Source organism: Pseudophryne corroboree, chromosome 9 (genome assembly GCF_028390025.1).
Source record: "Pseudophryne corroboree isolate aPseCor3 chromosome 9, aPseCor3.hap2, whole genome shotgun sequence".
Lineage (NCBI taxonomy): Eukaryota > Metazoa > Chordata > Amphibia > Anura > Myobatrachidae > Pseudophryne > Pseudophryne corroboree.
The window spans coordinates 98,031,648-98,048,232 of record NC_086452.1 but is presented as its reverse complement, the minus strand read 5'-3'; the positions used below and the strand labels follow the sequence as shown (position 1 = coordinate 98,048,232).

Here is a 16,585-nt window from a genome sequence, read left to right as displayed (position 1 = left end):
AGCACACCTGTATGCCGAGTGGTATAAGCGCACCTGTATGCCGAGTGGTATAAGCGCACCTCTATGCCGAGTGGTATAAGCACACCTGTATGCCGAGTGGTATAAGCGCACCTGTATGCCGAGTGGTATAAGCGCTCCTCTATGCCGAGTGGTATAAGCGCTCCTCTATGCCGAGTTGTATAAGCGCTCCTCTATGCCGAGTGGTATAAGCACACCTGTATGCCGAGTTGTACAAAGCTATGGGGCCATCCCTAACTGTGTGCTTGGTTTCTCAGCCACCGTCCTTATAAGCCCATTTTTGCACCAGCACTTTGGTGCAAGAGATCTAAGGTCTGTTTCAGCATACACACATAGGGGGTAATTCAGAGTTGATTGCAGCAGCAAATTTATTAGCAGTTGTGCAAAACCATGTGCACTGCAGGGGAGGCAGATATAACATTTGCAGAGAGAGCTAGATTTGGGTGGGTTATTTTGTTTCTGTGCAGGGTAAATACTGGCTGCTTTATTTGTACACTGCAATTTAGATTTAAATTGAACATACCTCACCCATATCTAACTCTCTCTGCACATGTTATATCTGCCCCGCCTGCAGTGCACATGGGGGGTAATTCTGAGTTGATCGCAGCAGGATTTTTGATAGCAATTGGGCAAAACCATGTGCACTGCAGGGGAGGCAGATATAACATGTGCAGAGAGAGTTAGATTTGGGTGGGTTATTTTGTTTCTGTGCAGGGTAAATACTGTCTGCTTTATTTTTACACTGCAATTTAGATTGCAGATTGAACTCACCACACCCAAATCTAACTCTCTCTGCAAATGTTATATCTGCCTCCCCTGCAGTGCACATGGTTTTGCCCAACTGCTAAAAAAATTCCTGCTGCGATCAACTTGGAATTACCCCCATGGTTTTGCCCAACTGCTAACAAATTTGCTGCTGCGATCAACTCTGAATTAGGCCCATAGTCCACAATTCCATCAACCCGACCTAACGAAACTCTGCCTATGTGCGATTGCCCCACTGCCACAAAGTGACACCCTTTCAGCTGCAAAAGGAGATGTTAACAACATTGCGTCCTCTGTAGATGCGGGCATTAGTATACGGAGCATGCACCGTACTAAAAATGCAACATCTGCTTCTCTCCAATGGCCCATGTATGGGTAGGGACTGATATGCCGGTGGTCGGAATCCCGGAGGTCACCACACAGTGGGCTCAGTGGCTCGCACAGGTTCTGTTCCCAATCTGTGGGTGTCGTAGACGCCCACGAGTGGGAATAGCCCCTGTTAGCCGGCATTCCAGCTGGCGGCATTGTCAGCGGTCGGTTTTCCGGCGTCTGCATGGTGACCTCCGGGGATCCCGACCGCTGGCATATCAACTGTATCCCTTCTGATTACTACACAGATCATTAGAATAGATATGACAGACAATAATTACAGCAAACTACTTCTACTACTGCACAAATGTGAAGATCTCGGAGCTGAGGAAATTCTCAGTGAGAACCAAACCTCAGTGTGGGAGAACCGAGTCTCTTGTCTCTTATTTAGCACTGGGTACAGGGACTTCCTCCTAATCTCTGTCCTCTCCCCAGGAAATCTACAAGCCGCGCAGGAAGTACAAGAGGCAGGGAGATGCAGCAGCACTTACAGACGAGGAGTCACGTGTCCACTCCACACTCCTGGAGTATGGCAGGTACCATGCCCTGGCTGATGCGGCAGGAATGTGTTACTGACACGGCAGAGTTTTCACAGCTGTCCAATAGGAGAACCCCGTTGTCTTGTAGTGTGTGTAGTATCATTTAGGGGAGGTTTAGGAAACTGGCGCACGGAAGAGATCCTGTAACCCGTAGCAACCATTTGTTTGCTAAACACTATTAGAATCCTATGTGTTAGAATTTGGCTATTACCGTTTATAGCAACTTTCTCCTGTGCACCAGTTTTCTTGCATAGCCTCCAAGGCTGATGGATCCGACCTCAGCACATATTGCGGGGCCCATCGTTTACATAGGGCACTTGTGTCGGCAGGTGTCCATTATAACTGAGAAATACCAAACCGCCTGAATGTATATAAATATAAGGAATATATATATATATATATATATATATATATATATATATATAATATCGAAGGTGAATAAAATATAAATGAGCAGTGACCAAAAACTCTGATGTCTCTTCCAGTCAGTGCTTTGATCTCCGCACTTACATTTATATTAGATGATATTTCAGAGACGATAAAATAGTAAATACAATTTTGAATATTTTACAAAGATGAATGAAGGAAAATCAAATAAACCAGTGTAGCCTAAATCATAAATACAGAGAAGTGTCGCTTAGTGTAAGGGTGATACAGACATACTATACAACACGTTACACTACATAGGTAGATGTCAATGAGTAAGCGACGATACATTGTTGCACTGAGTCTCCCATCCGCTTTTTAGCTGATGATTAATGAGTTTTGAGATGTGTGTAAAAGTCTCTTCGTATTTGTTCTTCCTGTTCCTCCAGGAGATATGGGGTCAGCAAGCCAGGAAAGACTGACAAGGTTTGTTCTTCATGCGCTATATTCACTCTATACTCACACTCCTTTATCCCCATCTGTTCCCCACTAACACTCCTTTATCCCCATCTGTTCCCCGCTCACACTCCTTTATTCCCATCTGTTCCCCGCTCACACTCCTTTAACCTCATCGGTTCCCCGCTCACAGTCCTTTAACCTCATTGGTTCCCCGCTCACACTCCTTTTTCCTCATCGGTTCCCCGTTCACACTCCTTTATCCTCATCGGTTCCGCTCACACTCCTTTATCCTCATCTGTTCCCCGCTCACACTCCTTTATCCTCATCGGTTCCCCGCTCACACTCCTTTATCCTCATCGGTTCCCCGCTCACACTCCTTTATCCTCATCGGTTCCCCGCTCACACTCCTTTATCCTCATCGGTTCCCTGCTCACACTCCTTTATCCCCATCGGTTCCCCGCTCACACTCCTTTATCCCCATCATTTCCCCGCTCACACTCCTTTATCCCCATCGGTTCCCCGCTCACACTCCTCTATCCCCATCTGTTCCCCGCTCACACTTCTTTATCCTCATCTGTTCCCCGCTCACACTACTTTATCCTCATCTGTTCCTCGCTCACACTCCTTTATCCTCATCTGTTCTCCGCTCACGCTCCTCTATCCTCATCTGTTCCCCACTCACACTCCTTTATTCCCATCTGTTCCCCGCTCACACTTTTTTATCCTCATCTGTTCCCCGCTCACACTCCTTTATCCTCATCTGTTCTCCGCTCACGCTCCTCTATCCTCATCTGTTCTCCGCTCACGCTCCTCTATCCTCATCTGTTCCTCGCTCACACTCCTTTATCCTCATCTGTTCTCCGCTCACGCTCCTCTATCCTCATCTGTTCCCCACTCACACTCCTTTATCCTCATCTGTTCCCCGCTCACACTCCTTTATCCTCATCTGTTCCCCGCTCACACTCCTTTATCCTCATCTGTTCCTCGCTCACACTCCTTTATCCTCATCTGTTCTCCGCTCACACTCCTTTATTCCCATCTGTTCCCCGCTCACACTTTTTTATCCTCATCTGTTCCCCGCTCACACTCCTTTATCTTCATCTGTTCTCCGCTCACGCTCCTCTATCCTCATCTGTTCTCCGTTCACGCTCCTCTATCCTCATCTGTTCCTCGCTCACACTCCTTTATCCTCATCTGTTCTCCGCTCACGCTCCTCTATCCTCATCTGTTCCCCACTCACACTCCTTTATCCTCATCTGTTCCCCGCTCAAACTCCTTTATCCTCATCTGTTCCCCGCTCACACTCCTTTATCCTCATCTGTTCCTCGCTCACACTCCTTTATCCTCATCTGTTCTCCGCTCACGCTCCTCTATCCTCATCTGTTCCCCACTCACACTCCTTTATTCCCATCTGTTCCCCGCTCACACTCCTTTATCCTCATCTGTTCCTCGCTCACACTCCTTTATCCTCCTCTGTTCCCCACTCACACTCCTTTATTCCCATCTGTTCCCCGCTCACACTTTTTTATCCTCATCTGTTCCCCGCTCACACTCCTTTATCCTCATCTGTTCCCCGCTCACACTCCTTTATCCTCATCTATTCTCCGCTCACACTCCTTTATCCGCATTTGTTCCCCTCTTTTGTCCTGGCACCTATATTCCAAATGTTGTAATTACTTATACAGTGTGTAAATGCCTTATAATACACAAGTGATGATAGTATGTGTGAACACCTGTAAAATATCTCTGCAAATTGTGATTTTGGAATTCCATGGTGTCCGTGTTCTCTATGAATACTTGTATAAGTAATTACGCACTCCCTACTGTAGTTTATTACCACGGCCTTGTTCTTTTCTAAGGGCCGGCATTCCTCTGACTGTGTAATCCTTATATACAGCGAGGGGTTATATACCACATATATTTTATATTCCTTTCATTTAACCCCTAACTTCCTGGGAATCTTCAGAGGAAAACCAGAACCTGCTGCAAGTAACTGTTCTCATCGCTCTATCTAACAGCCGGATGACCACAAAAAAGCTGTCCCATCTGGACTAGTGGGGAAAGGAGACGCGAGGGAGGAGGAGGAGCTGCATGCGCAGGAAGAAGTGAGTAACTCCTGGAAACGGCCTCCTTAGTAAGCATAATCTGACCAGTGCAGCCACGGGTATCCTTAATGAGATGCATGCCAATGACCAGATGACACTAGTCATCGCTGCCTTATGGGTGCTAGTATAAGGCAGGGTGAATGGTAGGAGAGGTGCTGGCTCCACAAGTGCCACAAAGCGGCATCAGGTCGCCTGTGCCTGGTATAGGGTGATAAGTCTGCCATTGTCTGCCCTGTGGCACTGGCTGGTGAATTAGAGTCATTATGAATACTGGTTCCTGGTGCATAGAGCTGATATGTGCCGGCATCACTACTGGCACCAGTGCTGATTAGACAGGGAGTGCTTGAGATAATGATCTCACGTAGTGTGGGGGGAGATGCCCAGAGCTGCAGCCGGTTCCTGGATGGGGGCATGGGGTAGTTTTATACCATATGTCATCTAGGGTGGACTGCTGGGCACCATAGAATGGGCTTCATGCTAATTCCAGTTGCTTGTTCCTAGCGCATTCCTTCCTTGCTGCATTGCTCTCCATTAACCACATACTTTTCCCAGTAGAGATACATGAGAAGGGGGTATTAGATAGGGCTGCATGACCACGTGGGGAGCCGTTACAGGACTGTGGTGCATCTCCTCTGTCTACTTACGCACTGGTGCCTCATTGCTCAGTAGAACAGAGAACATTTTGCCTGAGGTCAGGAGGAGCTGGGCATTAGATGCTCGTATAAGATAAGAGCGCCTCTAGTGGCCAAAGAGAGGGCTCATAGGTTCATTACCTGCCAGCAATAAGAGCAGATGCTGTCACAATGTGGAATATTAATGCTAAATGACTAAAGGAGAATGTAACTGCCGGATGGTTTCTGCGAGTAAGGGCCCAGACCAGCAGCCATTTTTGCAGAAGTAGATGATAAGATGGGCTGATAAGATGGGCTGTTCCAGCTCATTAGAGGAGTCTGGGCAGTACGGATGGTGTAATGGTTAGCATTACTGCCTCACAGCACTGAAGTCATGGGTTCCATTCCCACCATGGCCCTAACTGTGCGGAGTTTGTATATTCTCCCCGTACTTGCGTGGGTTTCCTCCGGGTACTCCAGTTTCCTCCCACAATCCCAAAAATATACTGATAGGTTAATCGGCTCCCAAGAAAATTAACCCTAGCATGAATGTGACTATGTATATGAGATAGGGAATATAGATTGTAAGCTCCACTGGGGCAGGGACTGATGTGAATGGGCAAATATTCTCTGGAAAGCGCTGCGGAATATGTGTGCGCTATATAAATAACTGGTAATAAATAAATAAATACTACAGATCAGATTATTCATGCATTCAGGGTTACCCAACCCTACCCTCGATTGCCAACAGTCCATGTTTTCAGTATTGCCTTGTGGGATAACATCAGGATAACTACTGCACAGATTGGTTGGATTGATCTGTCAGTGCTAGATTATGGAAAACCCAAAACAGTGTCTGTTTGGGAGACATAGGAAACTGTAACAGAGATGGGGGAGAGGTGTGTGTGTGTGTGTGTGTGTGTGTGTGTGTGTGTGTGTGTGTGTGTGTGTGTGTGTGTGTGTGTGTGTGTGTGTGTGTGTATAAGATCTTCAGTAAGTGCTAACTGTTTGTTTCCTCTCACTGTAGCTCCGTATAAAGGCTCTGATGACTGGAATGGCTGCCATGGACCTAGAACAGGTGGGAGTCTCGCTGCTATTGGGTCATCTTCCTGTTCTGTAGTGGCATATTAGTATAGATAGACCCCTTGTAGGTATGAAACTGCGGCTGTTCTCGGGCTCGCATTAGGCGTCACACTTGTGATAGTGAGAATGTGTTGGCTACAAGATGGCCATGTGGCAGCCATAATAGACTGATATGGGTGTACTGCGTGGTCGCATCAGATGCAACCATATCAGCAAGTGCTTTATCTGACCTGGTCACACAGGATGCGACCAGTCAGATAAGCAGTGTTAGCAGCGGCAGGGAAGGGAAACTTCCCTCTGCTGCGGCTGTCAGAGGTCCGTCTGCCTCCCTGCACTCTCCCCTCAGTGTTGTGCTGCCGATTACTGCTGGTCTGTCAGCACGGCAGGACTGTAAACCAAACCCCGCCCTGTGTACCTGGCAGGTGTCTGGGGTATAAAAAGTAATGTTGTGATGGTCGCGATGTTACCAATTTTTATTTATTTTTTAATTATTTTTTTTATTTTATTTTTAACTAAAATCATTTGGGTTAAGGTTAAATTCATGTTCTTCACCTAATTAACTCTTTAGAGAAAACAACAATTTATGAGCGTTTTTTTTTTTTTTTTTTCCGATGGGTGGAAAAAATCATCAGTTAAAAGAAAATAAAAATGGTTATATGTAAATATGTACAGATATGTTCTCTCTTACTGTTGCTTCAGTTGCACAAAGTAGCCCCTCTCGATGCACCAGGTCCCAGACGACACAGCCGCGCCGAGTATCTTTATCGCTCAAAATGTTCATCTTATTGCATAAATAAACCTAGGAGCGACAAAACTACTGTGCTAGATTACACTGATCAATGTGATGTGCGACATCTGTACATCCGTGTGCGAGTGCGTCCGTATCCGTGTAGGAAGTGCTGTGATGCAGTGGCTGCAGCGGTTTATCACACCAAGCCCCGTTGCGCTTCATCTGTGACTTGTTACATTTGTAAAACCAATCCCTGTGCGGTTCCTGTTGCAGCTTAGCGTCACTGCTACACTGTGAGCGGCTCGTCTCTGAGATGCGACTAAGATGCAAAATTTTAAGGAAAAAAAATTGCGCTTCTCCTCTGAGCATTTCAGTCGCACCGGGCGCCTCTGCTGTATGACTTAAAAAGAACTGTAAGTGAGGACACAGCTATACTGTAATGAAGACTGATGCCAACTGACACAAAAAAAAATCACTGTGTAACGTTAATGTTTGTGTGGCTGGTTTTGGATTTCAGGGGCGCTTGACGGCGAGCACGGTGGGGCAGATCGTGGGGTTACAGTCAGACGAGATAAAACAGGTGGTGTCTGAGTACGCTGAGAAGGTGAGTATGTTATTTGCTGAACATTTCTCATTAATAAGCTCCTAAAATGTGACCGATGTGCTGTGTAGCAATAACTTTAGATTATGAATTGACTCTCTATAAGCAGAGATTTCCCAGAGCACCCCCAACGGGTTCCCCGTTCCCCCTGCCACCTACTGTGTGCGGCCACATCCAAGCTGCAGTCACTACTCTGAGAACTGCAATGCATGTCTGTCTGAATCCGCGTCTCCACCTCTTCCATTCCAGCAATCTGAGTTTACATCAGAGGAGCGTCCAGAGAACCTGGGAGCCGCTCAGCAACAGCGCAGGAAAGTGGCTACCGTCACTAAGCAAATCGCCCAGAAGAGTAAAATCCTGGAGCAGGTACCTGAGCACAGCGCTCCTGACCATTTCTGTACCATTGTTCATGCTTTAGTGTTGGAGAAGTGGACACAGGGCGGTAATATGGGATCAAATATTGGCTTTGCATAGTTATGCACATTGGGGAGACGCTGACTTTGTATAGTGATGCATATGGGGGAGACGCTGACTTTGTATAGTGATGCATATGGGGGTGACGCTGGCTTTGTATAGTGATGCATATGGGGGAGACGCTGACTTTGTATAGTGATGCATATGGGGGTGACGCTGGCTTTGTATAGTGATGCATATGGGGGAGACGCTGACTTTGTATAGTGATGCATATGGGGGAGACGCTGGCTTTGTATAGTGATGCACATGGGGGAGACGCTGGCTTTGTATAGTGATGCATATGGGGGAGACGCTGGCTTTGTATAGTGATGCATATGGGGGTGACGCTGGCTTTGTATAGTTATGCACATTGGGGAGACGCTGGCTTTGTATAGTGATGCACATGGGGGAGACGCTGGCTTTGTATAGTGATGCACATGGGGGAGACGCTGGCTTTGTATAGTGATGCATATGGGGGAGACGCTGGCTTTGTATAGTGATGCATATGGGGGAGACGCTGGCTTTGTATAGTGAAGCATATGGGGGAGACGCTGGCTTTGTATAGTGATGCATATGGGGGAGACGCTGGCTTTTTTTTCTCTAACGTCCTAGTGGATGCTGGGGACTCCGTCAGGACCATGGGGAATAGCGGCTCCGCAGGAGACAGGGCACAAAAGCAAGCTTTTAGGATCACATGGTGTGTACTGGCTCCTCCCCCTATGACCCTCCTCCAAGCCTCAGTTAGGTTTTTGTGCCCGTCCGAGTAGGGTGCAATCTAGGTGGCTCTCTTAAAGAGTTACTTAGAAAAAGTTTTTAGGTTCTTTATTTTCAGTGAGTCCTGCTGGCAACAGGCTCACTGCATCGAGGGACTTAGGGGAGAGATTTTCAACTCACCTGCGTGCAGGATGGATTGGATTCTTAGGCTACTGGACACCATTAGCTCCAGAGGGAGTCGGAACACAGGGCTCGCCCTGGGGTTCGTCCCGGAGCCGCGCCGCCGACCCCCCCTTGCAGATGCTGAAGATGAAGAGGTCCGGAACCAGGCGGCAGAAGACTTTCAGTCTTCATCAGGTAGCGCACAGCACTGCAGCTGTGCGCCATTGTTGTCAGCACACTTCTCACAGCAGTCACGGAGGGTGCAGGGCGCTGGGGGGGGGCGCCCTGGGCAGCAATGTATAATACCTGTATGGCGAAAAATACATCACATATAGCCCTTGAGGCTATATGGATGTATTTAACCCCTGCCAGATATCAAAAACTCCGGAGAAGAAGCCCGCCGAAAAGGGGGCGGGGCCTATTCTCCTCAGCACACAGCGCCATTTTCCCTCACAGAAATGCTGGTGGGAAGGCTCCCAGGCTCTCCCCTGCACTGCACTACAGAAACAGGGTTAAAACAGAGAGGGGGGGCACTGATTTGGCGATATGTACATATATTAAAATGCTATAAGGGAGGAACACTTATATAAAGGTTGTCCCTGGATAATTATAGCGTTTTGGTGTGTGCTGGCAAACTCTCCCTCTGTCTCCCCAAAGGGCTAGTGGGTCCTGTCCTCTATCAGAGCATTCCCTATGTGTGTGCTGTATGTCGGTACGTGTGTGTCGACATGTATGAGGTAAATGTTGGTGAGGAGGCGGAGCAAATTGCCTGTAATGGTGATGTCACTCTCTAGGGAGTCGACACCGGAATGGATGGCTTATTTATGGAATTACGTGATAATGTCAACACGCTGTAAGCCGGTTGACGACATGAGAGGGCCGGCGAACAAATTAGTATCTGTCCAGGCGTCTCAAACACCGTCAGGGGCTGTAAAATGCCCATTTACCTCAGTCGGTCGACACAGACCCAGACAAGGACACTGATTTCAGTGTCGACGGTGAAGAAACAAACGTATTTTCCTTTAGGGCCACACGTTAAGGGCAATGAAGGAGGTGTTACATATTTCTGATACTCCAAGTACCACAAAAAAGGGTATTATGTGTGAGGTGAAAAAACTACCTGTAGTTTTTCCTGAATCAGATAAATTATATGAAGTGTGTGATGATGCGTGGGTTTCCCCCGATAGAAAATTATTGGCGGTATACCTTTTCCCGCCAGAAGTTAAGGCGCGTTGGGAAACACCCCTCAGGGTGGATAAGGCGCTCACACGCTTATCAGAACAAGTGGCGGTACCATCTACAGATAGGACCGTACTTAAGGAGCCAGCTAATAGGAGGCTGAAAAATATCCTAAAATGTATACACACACATGCTGGTGTTATACTGTGACCAGCGATCGCCTCAGCCTGGATGTGCAGACCTGAGGTGGCTTGGTCGGATTCCCTGACTAAAAATATTGATACCCTTGACAGGGACAGTATTTTATTGACTATAGAGCATTTAAAGGATGCATTTCTATATATGCGAGATGCGCAGAGGGATATTGCACTCTGGCATCAAGAGTAAATGCGATGTCCATATCTGCAAGAAGATGTTTATGGACACGACAGTGGTCAGGTGATGCAGATTCCAAACGGCACAAAGATGTATTGCCGTATAAAGGGGAGGAGTTATTTGGGGTCGGTCCATGGGACCTGGTGGCCACGGCAACTGCTGGAAAATCCACCGTTATTTACCCTAAGTCACATCTCTGCAGAAAAAGACACCGTCTTTTCAGCCTCAGTCTTTTCGTCCCTATAAGAGTCATATCTGCCCAGGGATAGAGAAAAGGGAAGAAGACTGCAGCAGGCAGCCCATTCCCAGGAATAGAAGCCCTTCGCCGCTTCTACTAAGTTCTCAGCATGACGCTGGGACCGTACAGGACCCCTGGATCCTACAAGTAGTATCCAAGGGGTACAGATTGGAATGTCGAGGCGTTTCCCCCCTCGCAGGTTCCTGTAGTCTGCTGTACCAATGTCTCCCTCCGACAGGGAGGCAGTATTGAAAATAATTCACAAGCTGTATTCCCAGCAGGTGATAATAAAAATACCCCTCCTACAACAAGGAAAGGGGTATTGTTCCACACTATATGGTGGTACTGAAGCCAGAAGGCTAGGTGAGACCGATTCTAAATCAAAAAATTTTTTTGAACACTTACAAAGGTTCAAATTCAGATGGAGTCACTCAGAGCAGTGATAGCAAACAAGGGGACTATATAGTGTCCCGGGACATCAGGGATGCTTACCTCCATGTCCCAAAAAATTTGCTTTTCTCACCAAGGGTACCTCAGGTTCGTGGTACAGAACTGTCACTATCAGTTTCAGACGATGCCGTTGGATTGTCCAAGGCACCCCGGGTCCTTACCAAGGTAATGACCGAAATGAGGATTCGTCGTCAAAGAGAATGGACGACCTCCTGATAAGAACAAGGTCCAGAGAACAGTTGGAGGTCGGAATAGCACTATCTCAAGTAGTTCTACGACAGCACGGGTGGATTCTAAATATTCCATAACCGCAGTTGTTCCGACGACACGTCTGCTGGTCCTAGGGATGATTCTGGACACAGTCCAGGAAAAGGTGTTTCTCCCAGAGGAGAAAGCCAGGGAGTTATCCGAGCTAATCGGGATCCTCCTAAAACCAGGAAAAGTGTCAGTGCATCATTGCACAAGAGTCCTGGTAAAAATGGTGGCTTATTACGAAGCGCTTCCATTCGGCAGATTTCACACAAGAACTCTTCAGTGGGATCTGCTGGACAAATGGTCCGGATCGCATCTTCAGATGCATCAGCGGATAACCCTATATCCAAGGACAAGGGTGTCTCTCCTGTGGTGATTACAGAGTGCTCATCTTCTAGAGGGCCGCAGATTCGGCATTCAGGATTGGATGCTGGTAACCACGGAGGCCAGCCTGAGAGGCTGGGGAGCAGTCACACAGGGAAAAAATTTCCAGGGAGTGTGATCAAGTCTGGAGAATTCTCTCCACATAAATATACTGGAGCTAAGAGCAAATTTATAATGCTCTAAGTTTAGCAAGGCCTCTGCTTCAAGGTCAGCCGGTATTGATCCAGTGGGATAACATCACGGCAGTCGCCCACGTAAACAGAAAGGGCGGCACAAGAAGCAGGAGGGCAGTGGTCAAAACTGCAAGGATTTTTCGCTAGGCGGAAAATCATGTGTTAGCACTGTCAGCAGTGTTCATTCCGGGAGTGGATGACTGGGAAGCAGACTTCCTCAGCAGGCACGACCTCCACCCGGGAGAGTGGGAACTTCATCGGGAAGTTTTCCGCATGCTTGTGAACCGTTGGGAAAGACCAAAGGTGGACATGATGGCGTCCCGCCCGAACAAAAAACGTGACAGGTATTGCGCCAGGTCACGAGACCTTCAGGCGATAGCTGTGGACGTCCTGGTAACACCGTGGGTGTAACAGTCGGTGTATGTGTTCCCTCCTCTGTTTCTCATAACCAAGGTATTGAGAATTATAAGACGTAGAGGAGTAAGAACTATACTCGTGGCTCCGGATTGGCCAAGAGGGACTTGGTACCCGGAACTTCAAGAGATGCTCTCAGAGGACTAATGGCCTCGGGAGCTAAGATGGGATTTGCTTTCAGCAAGAACCATGTCTGTTCCAAGAGGAACCGTGGCATCTGCCTCTAAGAAAGGACCTGCTCCAGCAGGGACCTTGTCTGTTCCAAGACTTACCGCGACTGCGTTTGACGGCATGGTGGTTGAACGCCGGATCCTAAGGGAAAAGGCATTCCGGAAGAAGTCATACCTACCCTGGTCAAAGCCAGGAAGGAGGTGACCGTACAACGTTATCACCACATGTGGTGAAAATATATTGCGTGGGTGAGGCCAGGAAGGCCCCACGAAAAAATTTCGACTAGGTCGATTTCTGCACTTCCTGAAAACAGGAGTGTCTATGAGCCTCAAATTGGGGTCCATTAAGGTTCAAGTTTCGGCCCTGTAGATTTTCTTCCAGAAAAAATTGGCTTCAATTCCTGAAGTCCAGACGTTTGTCAAGGGAGTATTGCATATACAGCCCCTTGTGTGCCTCCAGTGGCACCGTGGGATCTCAACGTAGTGTTGGGATTCCTAAAATCATATTGGTTTGAACCGCTCAAATCTGTGGATTTGAAATATCTCACATGGAAAGTGACAATGTTGTGGCCCTGGCCTCGGCCAAACGATTGTCAGAATTGGGGGCTTTGTCTTAAAAAAGCCCATATTTGTTTTTCCAGTCGGACAAGGCAGAACTGCGGACTCGTCCCCAGTTTCTTCCTAAGGTGGTGTCAGCGTTTCACCTGAAACAACATATTGTGGTGCCTGCGGCTACTAGGGACTTGGAGGACTCCAAGTTGCTAGACGTTGTCGGGGCCCTAAAAATATATAGATATATATATATATTTCCAGGACGGCTGGAGTCAGAAATTCTGACTTGCTGTTTATATTGTATGCACCCAAAAAGCTGGGTGCTCCTGCTTCTAAGCAGACTATTGCTTGTTGGATTTGTAGTACAATTCAGCTTGCACATTCTGTGGCAGGCCTGCCACAGCCAAAATCTGTAAGTGCCCATTCCACAAGGAAGGTGGGCTCATCTTGGGCGGATGCCCGAGGGGGTCTCGGCTTTAAAATTTTGCCGAGCAGTTACGTGGTCAGGGGGGAACACGTTTGTAAAATTCTACAAATTTGATACCCTGGCTGAGGAGGACCTGGAGTTCTCTCATTCGGTGCTGCAGAGTCATCCGCACTCTCCCGCCCGTTTGGGAGCTTTGGTATAATCCCCATGGTCCTGACGGAGTCCCCAGCATCCACTAGGACGTTAGAGAAAATAAGATTTTACTTACCGATAAATCTATTTCTCGTAGTCCGTAGTGGATGCTGGGCGCCCATCCCAAGTGCGGATTGTCTGCATTACTTGTACATAGTTATTGTTACAAAAATCGGGTTATTATTGTTGTGAGCCATCTTTTTTAGAGGCTACTTCATTGTTATCATACTGTTAACTGGGTTCAGATCACAAGTTGTACGGTGTGATTGGTGTGGCTGGTATGAGTCTTACCCGGGATTCAAGATCCTTCCTTATTGTGTACGCTCGTCCGGGCACAGTACCTAACTGAGGCTTGGAGGAGGGTCATAGGGGGAGGAGCCAGTACACACCATGTGATCCTAAAAGCTTGCTTTTGTGCCCTGTCTCCTGCGGAGCCGCTATTCCCCATGGTCCTGACGGAGTCCCCAGCATCCACTACGGACTACGAGAAATAGATTTATCGGTAAGTAAATTCTTATTATAGTGATGCATATAGGGGAGACACTGGCTTTGTATAGTGATGCATATGGGGGAGACGCTGGCTTTGTATCGTGATGCATATGGGGGAGATGCTGGCTTTGTATAGTGAAGCATTTGGGGGAGACGTTGGCTTTGTATAGTGATGCATATGGGGGAGATGCTGGCATTGTATAGTGATGCATATGGGGGAGACGCTGGCTTTTATAGTGATGCATATGGGGGAGACGCTGGCTTTGTATAGTGATGCGTATGGGGGAGACGCTGGCTTTGTATAGTGATGCGTATGGGGGAGACGCTGGCTTTGTATAGTGATGCGTATGGGGGAGACGCTGGCTTTGTATAGTGATGCATATAGGGGAGACGCTGGCTTTGTATAGTGATGCGTATGGGGGAGACGCTGGCTTTGTATAGTGATGCGTATGGGGGAGACGCTGGCTTTGTATCGTGATGCGTATGGGGGAGACGCTGGCTTTGTATAGTGATGCGTATGGGGGAGACGCTGGCTTTGTATAGTGATGCACATGGGGGAGACGCTGGCTTTGTATAGTGATACGTATGGGGGAGACGCTGGCTTTGTATAGTGATGCATATGGGGGAGACGCTGGCTTTGTATAGTGAAGCATATGGGGGAGACGCTGGCTTTGTATAGTGATGCACATGGGGGAGACGCTGGCTTTGTATAGTGATGCACATGGGGGAGACGCTGGCTTTGTATAGTGATGCATAGTGGGGAGACGCTGGCTTTGTATAGTGAAGCATATGGGGGAGACGCTGGCTTTGTATCGTGATGCGTATGGGGGAGATGCTGGCTTTGTATAGTGAAGCGTATGGGGGAGACGCTGGCTTTGTATCGTGATGCGTATGGGGGAGATGCTGACTTTGTATAGTGATGCGTATGGGGGAGATGCTGGCTTTGTATAGTGATGCGTATGGGGGAGACGCTGGCTTTGTATAGTGATGCATATGGGGGAGACGCTGGCTTTGTATAGTGATGCATATGGGGGAGACGCTGTCTTTGTATAGTGATGCACATGGGGGAGACACTGGCTTTGTATAGTGAAGCATATGGGGGAGACGCTGGCTTTGTATAGTGAAGCATATGGGGGAGACGCTGGCTTTGTATCGTGATGCGTATGGGGGAGAGCGCTGACTTTGTATAGTGAAGCATAGTGGGGAGACGCTGGCTTTGTATAGCGATGCATATGGGGGAGACGCTGGCTTTGTATAGTGATGCGTATGGGGGAGATGCTGGCTTTGTATAGTGAAGCATATGGGGGAGACGCTGGCTTTGTATAGTGATGCATATGGGGGAGATGCTGGCTTTGTATAGTGATGCGTATGGGGGAGACGCTGGCTTTGTATAGTGATGCATATGGGGGAGACGCTGGCTTTGTATAGTGATGCATATGGGGGAGACGCTGTCTTTGTATAGTGATGCACATGGGGGAGACACTGGCTTTGTATAGTGAAGCATATGGGGGAGACGCTGGCTTTGTATAGTGAAGCATATGGGGGAGACGCTGGCTTTGTATAGTGATGCATATGGGGGAGACGCTGGCTTTGTATAGTGATGCATATGGGGGAGACGCTGGCTTTGTATAGTGAAGCATATGGGGGAGACGCTGGCTTTGTATAGTGAAGCATATGGGGGAGACGCTGGCTTTGTATAGTGATGCGTATGGGGGAGACGCTGGCTTTGTATAGTGATGCGTATGGGGGAGACACTGGCTTTGTATAGTGAAGCATATGGGGGAGACGCTGGCTTTGTATAGTGAAGCATATGGGGGAGACGCTGGCTTTGTATAGTGAAGCATATGGGGGAGACGCTGGCTTTGTATAGTGAAGCATATGGGGGAGACGCTGGCTTTGTATAGTGAAGCATATGGGGGAGACGCTGGCTTTGTATAGTGAAGCATATGGGGGAGACGCTGGCTTTGTATAATGATGCGGTGCGGGAGGGGCTGGATTTATATAGTGATGCACATGGGGAGGGGTGGATTTGCATAGTGATGCACATGGGAAGGCAGGGGCGTTTATACAGAAGAGGGGGACCCTGTGCAGACTTTGGGTTGGCCCCCTCCTCTGCACGGCGCAGTAGTTTCCAGCATTGTGCCGGAGTCTACTGCGCATGCGCAGGTCTCCGGAAATATGGCGGCCGCCATGTTCCGGAGACCAAATTAGCTACTGCGCTTGCGCAGGGGCCATTTTGGTGGAGATTTCCACCGCCGCTGCAGCGCCCGACACTGGACTACGGAGATGTAAGTATTAAAATATGGGTGCAGTGT

General features: G+C 48.2%; 1 protein-coding gene across 1 annotated transcript in view; it reads left to right on the top strand.

Annotated features, from left to right (window-relative positions):
• CCDC93 (coiled-coil domain containing 93) overlaps positions 1-16,585 on the top strand; it is a 109,608-nt gene that overhangs the window by 51,533 nt on the left and 41,490 nt on the right. The window contains exons 7-12 of the mRNA XM_063939689.1: positions 1,588-1,688; positions 2,507-2,543; positions 4,535-4,621; positions 6,260-6,310; positions 7,563-7,649; positions 7,896-8,012. Of these exons, the coding sequence (XP_063795759.1) occupies positions 1,588-1,688; positions 2,507-2,543; positions 4,535-4,621; positions 6,260-6,310; positions 7,563-7,649; positions 7,896-8,012 (480 nt within the window). The remainder of the gene's footprint in view (positions 1-1,587; positions 1,689-2,506; positions 2,544-4,534; positions 4,622-6,259; positions 6,311-7,562; positions 7,650-7,895; positions 8,013-16,585) is intronic.